Genomic DNA, 19,444 nt, shown 5'->3' with positions numbered 1-19,444 from the left:
TGAACAAGTCGGGCAGGATTTACTCGGTCCGTTTCCACGTCTACAGATGATAACCGCTAGATCGTTGTTACCACCAATTACCTCACTCGATACTGCAATACCCAAGCCGTTCAGCTAGCTACTGCTTAAGATGCAGCCAAATTCTTTGCCAAAAATATCGTCCTTCGACATGGTGCTCCCGCTGTATAGTCATCGCCGCGCAGTTGGTCCGAGATATTCTGCAACTGAGTTGAACAGCGCATTGTATACGGCAACTGCGTATCACCCGCAGACCAACGGGTTAGCTGAGCGTCTCAACGAAACGATTGAAGATATGCTTTCCATGTATGTCGCCACGGATCATAAAAATTGGGACGAACTGCTCCCGTATATATACATGTGACATTTGCGTATAACACTGCGCTTCAAGAAACCACGCGGGTTTCCTCCTTTTCGTCTGGTGTGTACGGCCGTGACGTCACCGCCATGCTCGACGTGATGCTCCTGCCAACGTCGTCTGATATACGACCACACCTGACACAGACGCTTTTGCTCAGCGTGCCGAAGAAGCACGCCACCATGCACGGCAACGAATTTATCTCCACAGAGTCAAGGTGCTCGTGGATACAACATACGCCATCGAGGCATCACATACAAGCCGGGCGATCTCGTATGGGTTTGGACCCCCCTACGTTAACGAGGCCGCTCAGAAAAAAATCATTGCGCCGTTGCTTTGAAGCCTACATAGTTTTGCATCGCCTAAGTCACGTCAACTACCAAGTTATCCCAACCGAAACATCGTACCACTCTCGTAGACCGCGCTCCTCCGACATTGTTCACCTCACCATCGTGAAGCCCCCACTGGCACTCCCATTCACAACGTTTGTGGTGCGGTCCCTTTCCTCACGCCCGTTGTCTTGCTGACTTATTTTCTCCCTGTGATATTTAACTTGTCCTCAACTTTTCTGGCTTAACTTTCGTGTAGTCGCATCGAGACGCAGTTTCTTTTCTTCTTTATTAGGGGAGAGAAGGGTAATGCCACGTGCTAGTAACGCTAGAAGCCGAGGACGAAGTGTGTACCGGTGTGTACCGGTACACACCGGTGTGTATATCCGGTGTGTACCATATATCCGGTGTGTACCGAAGAAACACAGATTACAAAGGATTGTATACGAACTGAGCTGGCAAAAACAACGTTGAGCATGTGTCCTTTGGATTTTGATTATTGGTTGCTTTCTTACTTTTGCTGTCTTGGCCAGCTATCGGTGATTTGATCAAGCACGCGCTAAACGCCTAGTGCTTGTACTGTGTAGGCGGTTCTAAATTTATATTTTACAGTTCTATAACGAATATTACAGAACTGCAAAGAAGCACGAATTCAGTATACGGCTGATTACGCCACAATAGCCTATATTGCCTTTCTCGGCAGGCAACGTATCAGGAAGGCCGCAATATATCTGACGCCAATGGATAGCTTTCATTGTACCGCCATCGTGGCCGCCATCTTGACTTACAAGCAAGTCGAAAGGCAGCGTAAACAAGAACGCTAACAGCACGAGAACACAACAGACGCGTCTTGCACCGAGTTACAATGTGATAACGGTAATAATCAAGCGGCAAGCAGTTACCGCCAGAAAGCAAGAGAATGTATGAAAAGCTGAAACGGTGCATTGACGTCATCATGGCTGCCATGTTTGGCTACTAGCATGATGAAAAGGCTGCGTCCGTGACGTCACGTGAAGGCTGTCTATACTCCTATATTTTTCTTCATCACTCCCATAAGGACTCGCTCATATTGGTGTAGGCGTTCAGAGCCCAAGAATTCCTGAAATCCCGAGCATGAAGATCACACAAATCCATGTACACTTCCCATCATTTCCATAGTGGCTAAACCATCGCAGCGCCAGAATTCCCCCTAGAAATTGCAGGAAACTTCGTGGCAGCGAGTAGATCTATACATTATACGCATGCGTCGAAAAGCAACATCAATGAGCCGCAGCCTGCGACAGCTCGTCAGAGCGAACCATGCATTTGTAAAAACACTGATGGCAGATGCGATGAGACGTTCTTTTTGTTTTGATATGCTTCGTGTGTTGTGGGATCAGTTCATCTATCTACAATGCGGCTCAGTGTTAACGAGAAAAGCAAAAAATTTTCGAATATAGACTGAAGGTATAAACCATAAATTTCGCAGTAAAAGAAGGGCCCGATGTTGTGCGTTCCTGTAGCTATAATGGTAAAAAACAACTTTTGAAAGACTCTCGTAATATAGAGCGGAGCTGCAATCAGTAACTAAATCATCAGTGGGTGAATTATCTTGAAATGGGGAACGATCCGTACACCGCATCGCAAGAAGTGAATCATAGTGATTTATGCGAAGAAAGAAGAAACACATTACAAGGTATCCGGAAGAAACAATTTCATATATTTGTGGGAATGTCAGCTGAAGTATTGTGGGCATGTACAATATATATGTGTATATATATATATATATATATATATATACATATAATATTGAGGAATTTTGTTCGCTTGGCAGAGGAAGCGTGCGTATTACCGTTGGCTTGCTAGTTAGAGCACAAAATCAACAATGGCGTGAATAAGAACCGAATGAACGCCGAAAATAAACGAACATTCCCATTTAGTTTTGAAGTTGTACTTATTCATGGCACGAAGCATAGTCGCACCCTCGCCCTTGTTCGGAAAGAAAATCCAGTTTCGTTGCTCCACAAATGAGAGAACGACATGACTCGGCTCCGCGCGAGTCAGTTACAGTCCTTATTGGTTTGAGCGGCTGCCAGTCGTCGTGTGTTTCATGTGGCCGATCGATTTTCTTCGTTGACACAATTTAGCAGGGCCTTGTAACTTTATGGTCACTTCGTGCACATTTGTCTTTTAAGATAGATGGATGTTGGACCTCATTTCCGACAATATTACGACGCGATACGTATAGCTTTTCGTATGAGCGATTCGTGTGACGTAATACGATTCCTATGTCGATACGGCCGACTCATACATATAGCGATTCGTGCTACTCATAATAGGCTGGCGATAGTTCTAGTGAAACGTAATTTTACCTTCATGATTATAGTTATTTTCATGCAAACATGATTGTTGCTGCGCAGTTGCCGCGCTCTCTTTTCACTCCTTCACTAAAGCTGCACTGAACTGGCGATCAGTCCTTTGCAGCCGCACGCATCAAGTTGAGAATTGCAGGAAACCGTGCGATTTGCGGACATAAATACTCTGGCGTAAACTATAACATAGTACCGACGTGTACAGGACTCGAGAGCAGCGCGCAGCTGCTGTAGATGACCTGAGAAAAATGAGCAACGTTGTGCCATTGACCTATCGATCAACATAGATCAAGGCCAGCACGAGCCACTCTCCGTCAGGTACAACAGAATAAACCGCACGCACGCAGCAACTACGTACTTAAAAGAGAATTGGATGGCCCGGCGCTGCTTCCGTAGTTGCGTGCATCTGGATGCGATAGAAGGTCTGCTCCTTTTCACACCTGGTCAACCTCGATCCTGCTGCACGGCGTGAACGATTTTGCAGTGCGCGCGCGAGCACGTGTCTCACGCAACCTGCACACAGCTGCATCCCCCCCGGGGGTGTATAGTGAGTAAGCCGAACGTCCAGGTGTTTGCGGCGGCTATGGTTCGTGCTTGCGCAAGTTCGCGAAACGCACGAAGACTCGTGGAGCCTCGTTCAACACGCCACGGCACCTCCCCTCGCATTATACGCTCCCGTTGCGTGCTTGTTGACGAATCCCGCGACCCCCGGGACGGTTTTGCCACTCGGTCTGCAAATCGTGGCGCCCGCCCTGGTGTCGCATGCGTGGCGCACGTGTGGAAACGCCTTTTCCACGGACGCTGCCTTTGCGTGCAGCTTCACCATATGTAATACACGCACGCCCGAGCGATCGAGTGCATGCGGGGCGCGATCTGTGCACCTCCACGGGTCAGTAATTCCCAGGTGAAAGGAGAGAATATGAGATTATGATGAGAGAGATGTGCGATTATGATGAAAAGAAAGCCTAAGCCTTTTCGTCGTAACCTGTGTACTTGTGATGGTAAGTATACTTCTATAACAGTCTATGCCAATAACTTTTTGTTCCTGCTTTTCTATGCAAAAACACGTCATTGTACCCGGGCCTATGCATTTTAGGCGCGCACTTTTATGAATATCTGCAGCTAGGCTGTTGTCCGTGCAAGTGTTACTTGAAGACTGGCCCCATCGCTCGTCGGCCCACAAAGCTGTGAAGGCACTTCTGTCTTTCTAGAGGGCGACTGGCCTATGTGAACGCCTTTGACTCGCTCAGGCCTTCCGCGTTCGTGCGCGAACTCGCCGTGTCTTTCCTCCCTTCCCCCTCCCTCTCTCTATCCTATCTTTCTATTCCTCTTTCCCGTCCCCCAGAGTAAGTTAGCCTACCAGACGGATTTCTAGTCAACATCCCTGCCTTTTCTATTTCTTTTCTTCTTCTCCTCCTTCTCTTACAGCTGTTGATTTTGAGACCTGTCGCTATTAAAGCATCAACTTCAGCTCACCTAGCTGTATAAGCATGCAGCTTGTTGCACGCATCCTGTCAAGGTATTGCAAGCGGGACAAAAATATAGGGATAACAGCGCACTATCGAAGAGATAGATAGATAGATAGATAGATAGATAGATAGATAGATAGATAGATAGATAGATAGATAGATAGATAGATAGATAGATAGATAGATAGATAGATAGATAGATAGATAGATAGATAGATAGATAGATAGATAGATAGATAGATAGATAGATAGATAGATAGATAGATAGATAGATAGATAGATAGATAGATAGATAGATAGATAGATAGATAGATAGATAGATAGATAGATAGATAGATAGATAGATAGATAGATAGATAGATAGATAGATAGATAGATAGATAGATAGATAGATAGATAGATAGATAGATAGATAGATAGATAGATAGATAGATAGATAGATAGATAGATAGATAGATAGATAGATAGATAGATAGATAGATAGATAGATAGATAGATAGATAGATAGATAGATAGATAGATAGATAGATAGATAGATAGATAGATAGATAGATAGATAGATAGATAGATAGATAGATAGATAGATAGATAGATAGATAGATAGATAGATAGATAGATAGATAGATAGATAGATAGATAGATAGATAGATAGATAGATAGATAGATAGATAGATAGATAGATAGATAGATAGATAGAAAACAGAAGGAAGGATAGGGAGGTTAGCCAGTGTAAGTACCGGGTGGCTACCCTGTGATGGGGAAAGAGGTAAAGGGATAAAAGGTCAAAGGAGAAACAAATAAAAAAGAAAGTGAGGTAAATCCACACAATAATGTTATGCTATACGCGCTAGAACTTTCAAAAGCTGTCGCACAATTCACAAGCTCTTAAGAACTTGAGCAGAGCTCTTAATGCCTACAGTGCCGAAACCCGTCTGGACCAGTATCCTAGAACTCTTTCCTCTGGGAATGGACGATCCTCCAGTTTTTCGAGCGTCGTCGCGAGTACCTGCCACATTGTATCGTGGAGAGTGAAGGGGGGGGGGTGTATAAGGAAGGCAGGGATGTTAACCAGTCAAGAGTTTGGCTGGCTACCCTACGCTGGGGGAAGGGAAGAGGGGAAGATAGAGAAGGGAGAGAAAGAGAGGGCATAGAAACGTGCACAGACACTCGTTGAGTCAAAGCCGCTTGTGCCAACCAGACGTTCTGAGAAGGCACAAAAGTGCCTTCACTCCCTTCTGAGCCGATGATTTTGGGCGGGGACGGTGGTATATAGTACTGTCTGTTCACGCAGAGGATGATCATCTAGTTTCCTGAATGCGTTGGACAAAGAGTGTCTTTGTGCTTGAAATTGAGGACAATGGCACAATTAAGTGGTCAATGTTCTCCTCGCATCCACAAACATCACATGCAGGACTATCAGCCATTCCAATTAGTGCTGAATAAGCTTTCCTGAAGGCAACTCCCAGGCACAACCGACACAGAAGAGACGCTTCGCGTTGGTGCAGTCCAGCAGGAGGCCTGAGTTGCAGTGAAGGGTTTAGTATGTGCAGTCTTGTGCGCCTTGTATATGCGGTATTCCACTCTGCTAAGGAGAGTGTGCGTGCTAGACAGTCACAGAGCAGGTAGGTGCTTGATCGTCTCCTCGCAGCCACAGTTGTCGGAAGCATGCAGGGCTTTCGGCCATTCCAAAGCGGAAGGCGTAAAGGCGTTCGTGAATGCCACGCTGAGTCACAGGCGGCACAGAAGTGTTGCTTTCGCTCTTGGTAACCCCGGCGGAAGACGTAGTTGCAGACGTTGGTCGAATCTGTGGAAACGTGCGTTGGTGAATTCATTGATGTTCCACAGAGCCTGCGTAAGCTCGCGTGCGACGGAGCGAAGCTTTGTGCCTGCATCTGTTCTCGATAGTGGTGTTGGTATGATTTGTGCATCATCGTGGGCCGACCGAGCAGCGTCATCCGCACTGCGATTTCCCGAAATTCCTCAGTGACTCGGTATCCATCGGTATATATGATGTTGTGTCCCTTGTCGATTGCGTGATGGTGTAGCAGTAGGATATCTGCGGCTATAATTGCACGTTAGAATTGCGGTCGAAAAGGAACAGCAGACACTGGAAAGCTGCCTTCGAGTCACAAAAGATATAACATGACTGATGATTTGTGACTAGTAAACTCCAGGCAAACACGGATTGCTGAGAATTCAGTAGCCGTCGATGATGTAATGTAAAGCGTCCTGAACTGGATGGTGATAGATTTCGCTGGAATTACCACTGCTCCACCTAAACTTTTGGAGGAGACAGAACCGTCCGTTTAAACATGGATGCCTTCTCTATGCTTCTCATTAAGGCACTTCGCCCGACTTCCATTACATCATCTCTCCTCCCTTCCTACCGCTCGACCTCGTTCAGCGTTTAGCAGGATTATCGCCGCCAACCATGGAACCTTACCGTCGAACTTCATGCCTGCAGCACGACCATCTCTACCGCTGTGGTACCTGCATCCACTCCAAGCCCTTCTTAACATTCCTGGCATCAAAAAAAAAGAGAGAACTGAGCGGTCAACTTTTTCCTTAAACAAACCGTGCTTTCGCTATCGAAGTATCTATAAGAAATGTATGTACGATGCATGTGCTTCAACTGCCCCCGAACCCACTCCGCACGTGACCTGGCCATCACATGGATATCGTTAACTTCCGTTCTTTCCATTAGTGCAGCGTACTACGTCATTGTGGCCCAACAACCTGTTTGTCAATAATGTTAATTGGGATAACCTTAAAATTCTTCGTGCAACAACGACCGCATGAATTGCCGAGCAGAATTATCGCCCATTTTCCATTGAAACATGTTGGTTTGTTTATTCTTTAAAATATATGATCGAATATTTCTCTCGGCGAGCCATTTCCACACTTATGCGTGGATGAATTTCGGGGTGGCATCGACACAGTCAATTTAGTGGACTTAAACTGCGCTAGAGACGAGACACCGAGGTAGATTCATCTACCTCGGTGTCTCATTCCTAGCGCAGTTTAAGTTCACAATAAAATATCATACCAACTACACACTCTCTTCGACATCAATTTAGTGTACCGCAAATACGACATACCGCCAGAGCAAACGTCTGCAGTAACATCAAACTAAGCCTTCGTTCTCCGTCACCAATTCAGTTCTCGACGAAGTGCATCCTGAGAAGCAATAAGGCATAGCCTAATGTTTTCGTGAGCGTCCCTTTCCCCTCAAAAGTATAGATTTAGGAATAATTGAGCAAGTGACCGGGATCGCGCCTTTTTCTTCTTTTTTTTCATGCTATTGTCTCGTTTAAATTGTGCAGCATAAGGACAGCGCAAATAATGGTGATAGTTTCAGACATTGGGCTTCTGCTCCGGTTTTCGAGGGAACCACAACAACCCGGGCATTACGTCACAGAACGGACCAAGACTGCGATCGAGGCAAAGTTAAGTTTTGAGCAGAGGAATGCCATCAAGCAGAAATGGAGGCATGAAAACCAAGAGGAAGACGCAAGAATATGTGAATGTAAAGCACTAAATTCCCAGGTTAACCTTATTTTTGTAATACTTTTGGTGTTATAGTCTTGTTCGCAGCCTGCAGACATTTCTCATTTCAAAACTATTCATCAACCCAACCAGCTAAAAGTCATTCACTCATTCACAGTGTCGTCGTCTCACGCCCCCCTTGCACCCCACCTCCCTTACACACAATTAACGAACAGAGAAAAACGCTTGCATGTGAAGATTCGTCGAGCTTTTCACTCCCAAATAATATAAGGGCAAAAAAGAAACGAAAAAAAGAATGAAAGCAGCAGCTGCAGACAGCCTCCGGCAAATGCTACTATACGCTGATGTCGCTGGTTCGTGTTCTTCGTCGTTCTTAACTCACGAAGTAAAACGAATGGAAGCTATACACGTTTGCCACCAGAAGTCCCATGAAAAGGAGCGGAACTTCTCGGGGTTCATCTCGCAGCTGCCGGGCGGGCGCTCCAAAAAGAAGCGCGTACGCGCATATACGCAGGGCTTGGTCAATTAGCCGAGAGCGCGGGTGGCGAGACAGAAGCGGCTTTGCGCAGTCGCCGAACGAGAAAGCCTCGCCAGTCTTGCGGCGTCAAAGGAGCACGTGATGGTCGTCGTCATCCCAGCAACGACTCTTGATTTACAGCGCCCCCTATAGGCGACCGCGCGAAGGCTTTTTTTCATTCAAAAAGGCAAGCGCTTACGTATAGAAACGGGCGACGAAGCGAACTTCGAGCCTTTGCTCCTTCAAACACTTCAAGCCAGTGCGCGCTATGGCTGAAAAAGTTTCACGCGTGCATCTCAACGGGCACAGACGCGTTCTTCGAGCCACTGCATGCTCGTCTGGAAGTTGACAAAGTCGCTTCGTCGCTCACGTCTTGAAGACGGCCGGTGCTCGGTGGAGGGAGGCATACATGTATATAGTGCCACACAAATGCTCAGCAGATGGCGCAACTCGTCTTCAATGTATTCTGTATGTATATATGCAGTTCGTATGTGCACGGGGAAAGTAATTCGTCACGACGCGGTCCCGGTGCGTTGAGCAGTCGAATATGGCTCCTGGCAGTTTTCTGTATACCTCTCGGTTTTCTATATACCACGGAACGGAATGCGCTGTGGTCGACTATACGTGACTCTCTCTTCTTTTGGCATCTCGTGGCGTCTCAAGGTTCAAAAACTGTGTTGAATTTATCTATATACGGAAGGCGGCTGTCAAGATCTGGCGCTACGCGGGCAACGAGCAACATTTCATGATAGAAACTTTTTTTTTTTTTTCGATGGAGAAGCGTCTCGAAATTGAAACTCACGATGTACAAAATGACGCACCCAGCCACGACAGTAAAAGGAAAAAAAAAAGAAAGAAAAGCTTACTGTTGAGTACGGCGGATAAATCACAACTGTGGGTTGAATTCGTGTGGCCACAGAAAAAAAAAAAAAAAACTTAATTGTTTGCACGACAGTTTCTTCCTGCCGACATTCACTCGGACCAGCTCTTCAGGACGTTTTGAATCTTCCTGCGCGATCGCTTGGTGTTATAGTAGCGGCACGTCGACGATCAAAAGGAAGGGAAACTGCAATAAAAGGAAAGTAAAAGAAAGATCGCGGGGGTAGAGAACTGACATGACGTAGCCGTTAAACGTGTGCTTTTTCTATAGGCACGGCTCTCTATGTAGAGGAAACTTACTGGTGTAGCATTCAGATCAAACCTCCCACCTCCATATTCACGGGGTAAACGTGCAATAAAGGTGCGTCACGCAATAAAGGCTCGATATCGTAAAATAGGAAACAGCTCGCAATATGTCAAGTGGTGGCCGCAGAGCTTCCACGAGCTCTCTCTCTCTCTCTCTCTCTCTCTCTCTCTCTATATATATATATATATATATATATATATATATATATATATATATATATTCAAAGGAATCGCGCGGATTGTAAAAAGCGGGAAAGCGGCATTCTGGCGTGAACGATTGCTCTATCGAGTTGGGGGTCTGAAAAGCCCGGAAGGAAAGAAAGAATACCTGACTTCGTGGCTCTATGTTTTCTGTATAGGAGCCCACCTCGTCAAGAAAAAAAAAAGTAAAAGGAAAGAATTTATTGGTCTTTTTAGTGCGATAGCTCATGCACGGAGGAAGCATTCTGCTATCATTTGAAAAAAGCAGCATTATTTCATTTATTCTTTCGTTTACAACCACGCAGACTTGTTTACGAATTGGCAAGTATGCTCTATAAACTAGGGAAAATGAGTAAACGCCGGGCAGCTCACGTGAACGGCTGTGTGTAAAGCCAGTATCTGTCAAGAACGGTGCTATAGTTTCTTGTGTTAAAGGTAGACTACACTCTTTCGTCACGATTCTGCGGTGAGATGAATACAACATTCTGGTGTCAGGTTTTCTTGGCAGGCATGCAATCCCCGATGTAATATTAGGGGCGAGAAAACCAAAGGCAGCCCTGGGCAATATAAAGACGCTCGCTGAATGGCGGACATGGGTGAATCATTGCGCCGGTTTGTAATACACTATCAGCCTTGACGGTGACGATTGAGAACAATACGTGAATATCGTATAGCAGTTAACCTATATCTGCAGCTGGCCACATCGTCGGCACGACTGCCTAAATTAGGAGCAACACCTTCACGTGTTGGGATCTGCATTTATACTCCGTGAAATTTTTTTTTTCTTCTAAATTGTTCCTTACTTCACGTATTGCGCAATTCTCGTCAGATGAATGCAAATTGCGCTTTTGAATTTTTGTCAATATCGCCATTGTGATCATTTGAAGTAAAAAGAACGTTGTCCGTGGTTGTGTAGACTGTATACCGATGATGTCGCAAACCAGTCGAGACCACGAGCGTCGCCTTGGGATCTTAGTGATCACCGGTTGCACACAGAACGCTGCTGCTTAAAAAGCATTGCAACGAATGTATGTTTTCTCATTCTCTCTCCCTCTTGCTCTCCATGTGCAGGTCGCATCCTACTGGATATTCCATGCAAGGTGTGCCTGGATCATTCTTCTGGAAAGCACTACGGCATCTTCGCCTGTGACGGGTGAGTGCGTGGTCTGTATATCGTGTACGGCGGACTTATTGCGCGTGTCTAAATAAAGTGAACACGGTTCCTTGATCCAAGTGTCGTTGCGGGCAACCTAGCATAGTTATCAAAACGCACTTCGTTGTGTTCCGCAGACACCAGAACAGTGCGCTCCTGCTTACCGAAACTGCAAAGCTATACGTTACAGAATGGACAGAGAGTTCAATTAATAGAATAGAAGCAGAAGCCGTACAGCGCCTATTAAAGACGCAGATTATTTGTTTCTCTATGTACTGTCTTAACTGCTTCAGCCATTTGAGTCGAGTGCAATCAGCGCCTTGTGAATGCCCCGACCTCGAGGGCCCACTGTCGTCAGGCTTAAACGTGTGTGCCAACTGCAAGCGACTAGCGAAGATTATCGCTTTGTTCCTTTTTTTTTTACTCCTCTTGGCAGTGCAAAGGTTTCGGCGAATTGCATGACGTCATTGAACCGGGGATACACGTGACTCGCGCTGGCCCGGTGCACACACAGCTTCTACAATACGGAGCCGGCTACACGAAATTATTCCTTGTCTTCACTAACAAGGGCCCTGAACTTATAGATAGTCGAATTCCCCTTAAGAAAGGTTCACCAGTACAGTACCCTTCGTCCTCACTGACGTAACTGTGTGCACCCTACTGAAAACGTGCCCCTGAAGCAGGAAAAAAAGATTCAAAGGAGGTGGACGCGCTCAGCTGTGTTATCGTGAAAGAAGGTTAGGCAAGCTGTGTTACCGCAGAACATAGAAAAAAAAAAGGAGCAATGAAAAGGAAAACGTGGCACCTTGTCAAGTTTCACGAAGCTCGCGTTTCATTCTACAAAAGTCGGTCGGCTGCAGTTTGAGATCCCGACGATGATAATCGTAATGATAACGACAGTGTAACAAAGTAAAAAAAAGGAATAAAAAAAAACTGCTTTGGAAATTTTGTGCACCAAGCGCAACATTTACTGAGCCCGAAACGAAGCTCGAAGCCCCGAACGGCGCATGTCCCTTCCAGAAAAGTAGAAGCAGCGAGTTCCCCACCCCCCACCCCACTTGCAGCTGGGGATAATGGTCCCACCCCACGCTTTAAATTCACAAGGAGCGGAAAGGCTCCTTGTGTGAGGGGAGGACTGCGGGAGCTAGGGGAGGACTGCGGGGTGTCGAGCGAGGGGGCTCGACGGCGAAAGAAGCAGTGAGGACTGCTGCGGGGATGGCGCGAAACCGTAAAGCTTTCACGGACTCGGGCGTTGCTGCCTGTGGCCGGCGTCAACGCCGCATCCCGGCATAATGACTACGAGGACCCTCCTCGCTTCTTTCCCCCTCCGCCACTTATTCCCTAAATGCGACCGTGAATATCCGCTGCTCTGCTTTGTCGTCGCCTGCTGCGAATGCAGGGCTCGGGCCGTTTCCTCTCTGTCTAACGTTTGGCTAACGCCGGTGTCTGCGAAGTGCAGGCGAAAAAAAAAATAGAAGAGATAACAAAGGGAATCATGCGACCTCCCGCAGGGCGAGCCTGCTTCAAATCCCGCTGTTTCCGCGCGAGCTTGAACGGAGCGCGTGAAAAGTGGGCACGGGACTCAGGTGGCCGTACATTTACGCGTGAGCCTTACATAAGTGTGCTCGAATAACTTATTATATACGGAGCATGTGTTCTGACGTGTCGGATGGTTTGGCCCTCAAGTTACAGAAAGTAGCGACTTTTTCAGAAGAAGCGAAGCCATGAAGAGAGTGAGCGTTACATAGCCCAGTCAATGAACAGTGCGATTATTACCAGGTTACCGCTAAGTCCATAATTGCCGTGACTTCTGAAAAAAAAAAAAAAAACGATTTCAATATATTTCACTTTTGTACGAACACTCGCCCGTGTTTAGCTGTATACATGTCCCTCTAGTACAAGCGCGCGGGGAATAACTTGAAATGGCGGCAAGTGTGCGGTAGTTTTGAGTCATCTTCGCATATTATTTGGCAAGAGGCTGCGAATGCATGAGAACAAAACGCGAGCCCTTCAACTTGTCTTTTTCTTCTATTTTTTGGGCCATCTCAAACAGTGGCGACAACTGACGCATGTCCGTATTTACTGCGTACATTGGTAACCTTATACCGACCGATTTATTTCCGGCCATCTAATTTCTAGCTCTTAATATCTAAGGCAGCGATGGAAAGGGGTGAACGCTTTGAGCGCGAAGCACAGTGTTGCGTGACGACGGGGGTATCTAGCCTTCCATGCGAATCCTCGCGCGGTGTAGCTCTTCCATATGTGACGCTGGTGAAAAGAGCTCTGCGCGGTCTAAAAAGCTGTCTTTCTAACTCGGCGCACGCGAGCGCGCTGAAATCTGAATGGACGAGGGAGCGAGCGAACAAAATGACGCAAAGAGTAGCATAACTTCGCCACAGGAGGCGAAGAGAGGAGCTGGATCGACACTATACAACACACATACGGCGGCTCAAAACCAGCAGGGCACGCGCATATAAGCCATCCGGTCGAATGCTCTCCCTGCAGGATCAAACAGCGGCGGATTATAGGACACGCCACCCTAGTGCTTTCTGTCTACACAGTTGAGCTTTATAATTTTTTAAATCTTTTTTGTACGTTTGTGTCGTGTCTGCGAGGCCGGTTTCGCACGAACGAAACGCGTTTGAGTGGGCGCTAAGCCGGCGGGCGCGTTTTGTGCGGCCATTTCACGTCACGTTCGGCGGCTGAATGCGCGCGTTCAGACACTTGCATGCAATACAGTTGTATGCAGTGCGGCGGAGGCTGCCGACTGGCGGCCCGCACACGAGAGAAGAAGGAGGAAAAGGAAAAAGCATTGAGGGATATAGCCAAGCACTACCGTGAGATCGGCTGTGGATTCCCTATGCCACAGAAAGGTCTTGCGTCCTTCCTGAATGGTGCCCAGGGAGTGGCGTAATCTCAGTTGCCTGTGTCGCGGACTGATTCAGCAGGCTAAGAGATAGCGACAAAATTGTCTTCTTGAAAGTGAGGATGCCATACAGCGCTAAACGTCTTGCGGGACCTCTTGACCACTGAGCGCACAAGCAGTCACTGCGACCTCGCAAGCGGGAAAGAGGCAGAACTACGCAGGACTGGCCAGGAAGACTTGGCAAAGGCTGGGTTCCGGCCATGCCTACGTTGGTGCCCAGCGTCGGGTACTAGTCCGTAACTAAAGTGCTTCTTGTCACAGCTATCGCGTCTTGAGCGTGCCTTCTCTGTATGCTCCTGTACGTCGAACCTACAGCCACCATATGTCCTTGGCTATGGCAGCAACATCAAAGTCATTTCAAACGACTACTGGTGAACGGGGCCCTATATGGCTCACCAGTAGCAGATATATACTCTCCGGATTGATGGGGCGACATTATCGCCACATACCTGCAGTTCTACGGTATGCTGGGCCACGCTTCTACGAGCATATTTCGCTTGTCTTGCGGGTTGCGTCCCATCCACGCGGTACTGCACCGATGATGATACAGTCATTGGCTGTAGCCCCCTGGTGAGCGGTCGCGAAAACGCCGCTGCGAGGACGCGTGCATGCAATTGGCATAATTGCGTAGCTTGACATAATAACGCCCGGTCGCATTGCCAGGCCGGGCCGGTCGCTTAAGGGGGAGCATGAATGGGGAGCGAACGGGAAAGCAGGGCAAAGCGATTCGGGCGTTGTGGATGGGGAGTCGCGGGAAGCGGGGAATGATTTGGGGAGCTCGGTGACGGCGACTGCGAGTGACATATGGCGCGGTGCCATTGTCTGCATCTCAGTAGTGGCGGATAGGTCGCCTGACATGAGTGGGGGCTTGATTCTTTTTTTTTTTTAACCAGAAAGAGGGTGAGAGGTGGAGGATGGCGGCAGGCTTGGTGTGCGTGACCCACTGGCGGCCGCGCTAAGCACGCATTCTCTCGTAGGAAAAAATATGCCTGAACATTGCATGTCAAGCTTATCCTGATGTAGTCGCGCACGGCAGCCGCCTTCTGCTTGACTACAAGGAACAACAAAATACTTAGCGGCTATATGTCACTGTGTATGTAAAAATTTCTTTTTTATAGCGAAAGGACAACGATCATCCGCCCGGGGACTCTTGAGAATTTCCCTCATTAATATGTTGCTCTCTACCGAGAAGACGCGCGAAAGAAATAGTGACTGGCAATAGTCTTCTTTTATAGCCTGTGTGCGCACGTTCGGGTCGTGTTTCCTAATGGATCAATATGGGCCTGACGTTTTGAACGAGACGGAAGCATTACGAGGAAAGTATGACGTCTCTTGAAGCCCGCTATTGTGTTAAGTCTGTGGAGGGACCGTTCTTACTTGTAGATACCGTCTCTGTCTATCGAAATGTTTTCTTATTCCTGCTTTTTTTCCCCCCTTCTTGCAGGTGTGCGGGCTTCTTCAAGGTGAGACACATTGCATTACCCCACTCTTGCGCGTGCCGCGAGCAACATGCGAAATGCGTCGGAGTCGCCAAGGATTTGCACGAATCCATAATCTCGTCCTGCGTGCAGCGCTCCATCCGCCGCAACCGGCAGTACGTGTGCAAAGCCCGGGGAGCGGCGGCCAACGGATGTCCCGTGGACAAGACGCACCGCAACCAGTGCCGCGCCTGTCGCCTGCGCAAGTGCATCGAGGCCGGCATGAACAGGGAAGGTCAGTGGATCAGAGACCTTTGCAACGTGCGCGCTGCTTGTGCCTTTGATCTCGGAGGCCATGTTTGTAGCAAATCGGTTCCGCTGACGCCCGAAAGGCGGAGGAATTAAGTGTTACGACTAGGACAAAAAACTGCCGCCCACTCAGGAGTATGCAAGAAGTCACGCAGGAAACACTAGCGGTTTCCTTTGTGGCTTCGCGCGATATACGCGTCAGTGGATGACATCATTTCCTTTGGAGGGATCTTTGTATGTAGGCGCGATTTTGACTCAGGCAGACCATCTCCTCACGTTCAAGCACATCTTGATCTACGGGATATTTCGACAAAGATGAGCTCGGAAACTGATGTATACTATTCGCGACGAACTGTCAGTTTCCAAGTGGCCAAGATTTAGAACAATGGCGGGCGTGAAAAATTGTACGACAATTGTAAATAGGCTGTTATATTAGCTAGATATCGCGCAATAGCAAAATGCGTCTGACAATTCCGTTATCAAAGCCGCTGTCGGTAATTAAGACATAACATCCTGAGGGTATACCAGCAGATTCGAAATATCGATCCCCGAAATCGGCAGCGAGATACATGGACATTTGACGTACTTTCAATGCGCAACGCTTGACTAAAGCTCTCCATAGAAAACGCAGCCTTGAAAGGCAATTCATTTCGGCATTGGCATTTATAAAGAACCTTGAAGCTGATGGTTCACACTGACCATTACAAAGATCTGCAATGACTACATATGCGCTAAATATATTACCTCAGAGGTTATAATGAGAGAAGTTTAGGTGACTGGGTATCATTACTTGTCGTTATCACGTAATTTATCACGTACGCCACCGTTATCAGTCTTGGCCGTCACCTGCTCTTTTTCTTTTGTGTCCCATCCCCCATTACTGTTAGTTTCGCTCATCCATCGCCGAAACACATGAGACACTGAAGCAGCGAATATTTGCCAGGAGACACTGCATACAAGCGTCCGTTGCGTTCTCTCGACGCAGCTGTTCAGCACGAGCGTGGACCTCGGAACTCGACGCTGCGCCGTCAGGTGGCGCTGTACCTGAAGGAAGGCGGACTGAGGCCCCCGGGATTCGCGTCTCCGGGTCCCTCCTCCGCGCTGACACCCACCGCAGCCGCCGGGTTCCTGGGCACCGCCGGAGCAGCGGTGGCCGCGGCGGGCGCCGGTAGCCCGTTCGCTGCGTTTCACCCGGCGCTGCTGGGTTCCGCGGGCGTGACACCCGACGCCGCATGCAGCGCTGCGGCCGTCGCAGCCCTCTACTCGACGCCGGCTCTGAGGCCACTGACAGGAGCGGGACTGTGCCACCCGACGCCGAAGGTATGCAGCTGCAGTGCTACAGGACAAGGTGTCGTGCGCTGAGCGGGAAGCTATATACTGCATGCAGCCTAATGCAGCGGTGATGGCCCATCTTCCTATCGGTACCGAGTGGTTGGACCAATCCCTGCACACTCGGAAATTTGTTAGGAAAACAAGTAAGGACAATCTAACCTAACCTAGGCTAGGCTAAGCTAACCTTAACATTAACTATCATTAACGTAACTGAGGACATTAGGACGATCTAATAACAACAACCTAACCTAACCTAGCCTTAGTAAGTTAATATCCTTAAGCGTTAGGTTAAGTTAGGGGCGTTGTCCTCTCTGTATGAAACAGGGACGGTATCATGTAGAGAGGACAGCGAACATAAGTGCGAAGACCTCACAGCGCACGCAGTAAGCCGTGGCACCTATACTGTAGCACTGTACTAAGGCAGGGATAGTTCGCACGCACGCACGCACGCACGCACGCACGCACGCACGCACGCACGCACGCACGCACGCACGCACGCACACACACACACACACACACACACACACACACACACACACACACACACACACACACACACACACACACAGGCGCGCGCGTGCGCACGCACACGTGTCAGGTTGAAAGCAAAATACCAAAGCTCGCCCCGAATAATATGACGTTTCCATACAAATGTCACTTCTCGCGCTTCGTCAGTAAATATATTGTCCAGGCCATGTTCTTCCCATCTAATCGCCATAGACCAGACGGCTGTGATAGCTGGATGATAAAAGTAATGGAAATTAAAGAAACATTACTCTACATTATATTATTAAATCCAGTACATATAAAGGAACCCCGAAGGAACATAACAGGTCTAGCTAGATTGAAATATTAGGCTTCCAAAATAAAATAAAAATTTGGCAATCCGAGCTAGAACAGAGCTTTTGTAAGCGACAGAATGACGATAATGGAAAATCAGGGGTGCCACCTGTCTATATATGGTACCTCTCCTGTGACGTCAGTACTGGCCGATTCACAGAGAACGCCTTAAATAGAGGTCATATGTAGATTGCGAGAACCCGCCCGTTTTGTCGCGGGATGGTTCGAATTGAAGAGCGGCAGCGGAACCTTCGGCGCCAATCTTCTACTCAAGAAAGTGACATATGGCCACGCTGAAAACGTTGAGAGACTTTGAGACGAATAGTCTACTGATTAAGCACAAATTAGGATTGTCCTGTAGTGTCCCCTTAGGTACCAAGAGTACCAAGAGCGCATACAGAAAGAAGTATACATAACTACGCCAGTGCAGGAAACGCATGCTTCTTGTAGTAGCTTGTTCTTTATATATATATATGTATAAGTGATATACAAGTGATACGCATAACACACATGTGCATTCGGATATGACAGAGAAGAGCTCAAGATGGCAACTTCCACATTCGCAGTACCCTCACGAATTCCTGACCACCCTCCCGGACACCATCTGCGAGTCTGCGGCGCGGCTGCTCTTCATGAACGTGAAGTGGATGAAGACGGTGACCGCGATCAACTTGCTACCGATGAAGGATCAGGTAGGGGAGGCCTTGTTGCTCTTTTTTTCTGTCTTTCTCGCTTTTCTCGCACGCGCCGGTGCATTCCGGTGCCAAGGACTGAGAAGACAAACGCGCGCTTCAGGAAGCCCGGCACACGCACGTGATATTGGTTCTGCTGGATTAGACTACATATGCGAGGATTAGACGAAAGTGACGCTTCATATCATGATCATGCACTGGACGACGCAGAGAAGTCTTTCGAACAACAGATTTCGTCTGTATAACGTCTGCATGAGACTTAGTACCGAGTGCATATGCCTTGCAAGCTGGCCGGTTACACTTGGAAAATTGCAATGTGTGCGGTGAGGTAACTGCAGTACAAAGACACGATAAGCGAAATTTTGTTAATAATTTGATGACGCACTTGCACTTCGCGTGGAAGTACACTCTAAAAAATTTAACGCCCTTAAGGGTGTAAATGACTTGTCCCATGGGTGACACCCTTTTTGGGTGTATTGCTAGACCCCAAGCAAAGGGGTGCAAATTAACACCCCACAAAAGAAGGGGTGTTAATATGACGTCACCTTGCCTATGGGTGTAAAACAAACAACACCCTTTCTATATGGGGTGTAACACAGACACCACCCTTTCAATATGGGTGTAGCATGGACAATACCCTTCCAAAAGGGTGTTATCCCTGCAAGTATTTTAGCGTTCACTACAGCCATGTAGTTAATGAGCAGACTAGCTGTTGTGAATGCTGCCTAGCCTTAGCTATGGTACTACCTTGTTCAGTATGAGCCAGAATCTCTGAGGCGTCGTCATATTGCGCTTCTGGTCCGTCATGTGGTAGCATAACGTGCGACCCTTTCAGGCAA

The 19,444-nt window shown here is 47.8% G+C and overlaps 1 protein-coding gene across 2 annotated transcripts in view; it reads left to right on the top strand.

Annotated features, from left to right (window-relative positions):
* The window catches only part of tll (nuclear receptor subfamily 2 group E member tailless), a 74,596-nt gene that overhangs the window by 28,746 nt on the left and 26,406 nt on the right, over positions 1–19,444 (top strand). For both annotated transcript variants that reach the window (XM_055066931.1, XM_050172188.2), the window contains exons 2-6: positions 11,007–11,088; positions 15,459–15,477; positions 15,586–15,727; positions 16,727–17,061; positions 18,480–18,605. In XM_055066931.1, the coding sequence (XP_054922906.1) occupies positions 11,007–11,088; positions 15,459–15,477; positions 15,586–15,727; positions 16,727–17,061; positions 18,480–18,605 (704 nt within the window). The remainder of the gene's footprint in view (positions 1–11,006; positions 11,089–15,458; positions 15,478–15,585; positions 15,728–16,726; positions 17,062–18,479; positions 18,606–19,444) is intronic.

This window comes from Dermacentor andersoni, chromosome 6 (genome assembly GCF_023375885.2).
Source record: "Dermacentor andersoni chromosome 6, qqDerAnde1_hic_scaffold, whole genome shotgun sequence".
Classification (NCBI taxonomy): domain Eukaryota; kingdom Metazoa; phylum Arthropoda; class Arachnida; order Ixodida; family Ixodidae; genus Dermacentor; species Dermacentor andersoni.
The sequence above is the reverse complement of the archived record's forward strand: the minus strand, read 5'-3'. Positions and strand labels throughout refer to the sequence as shown.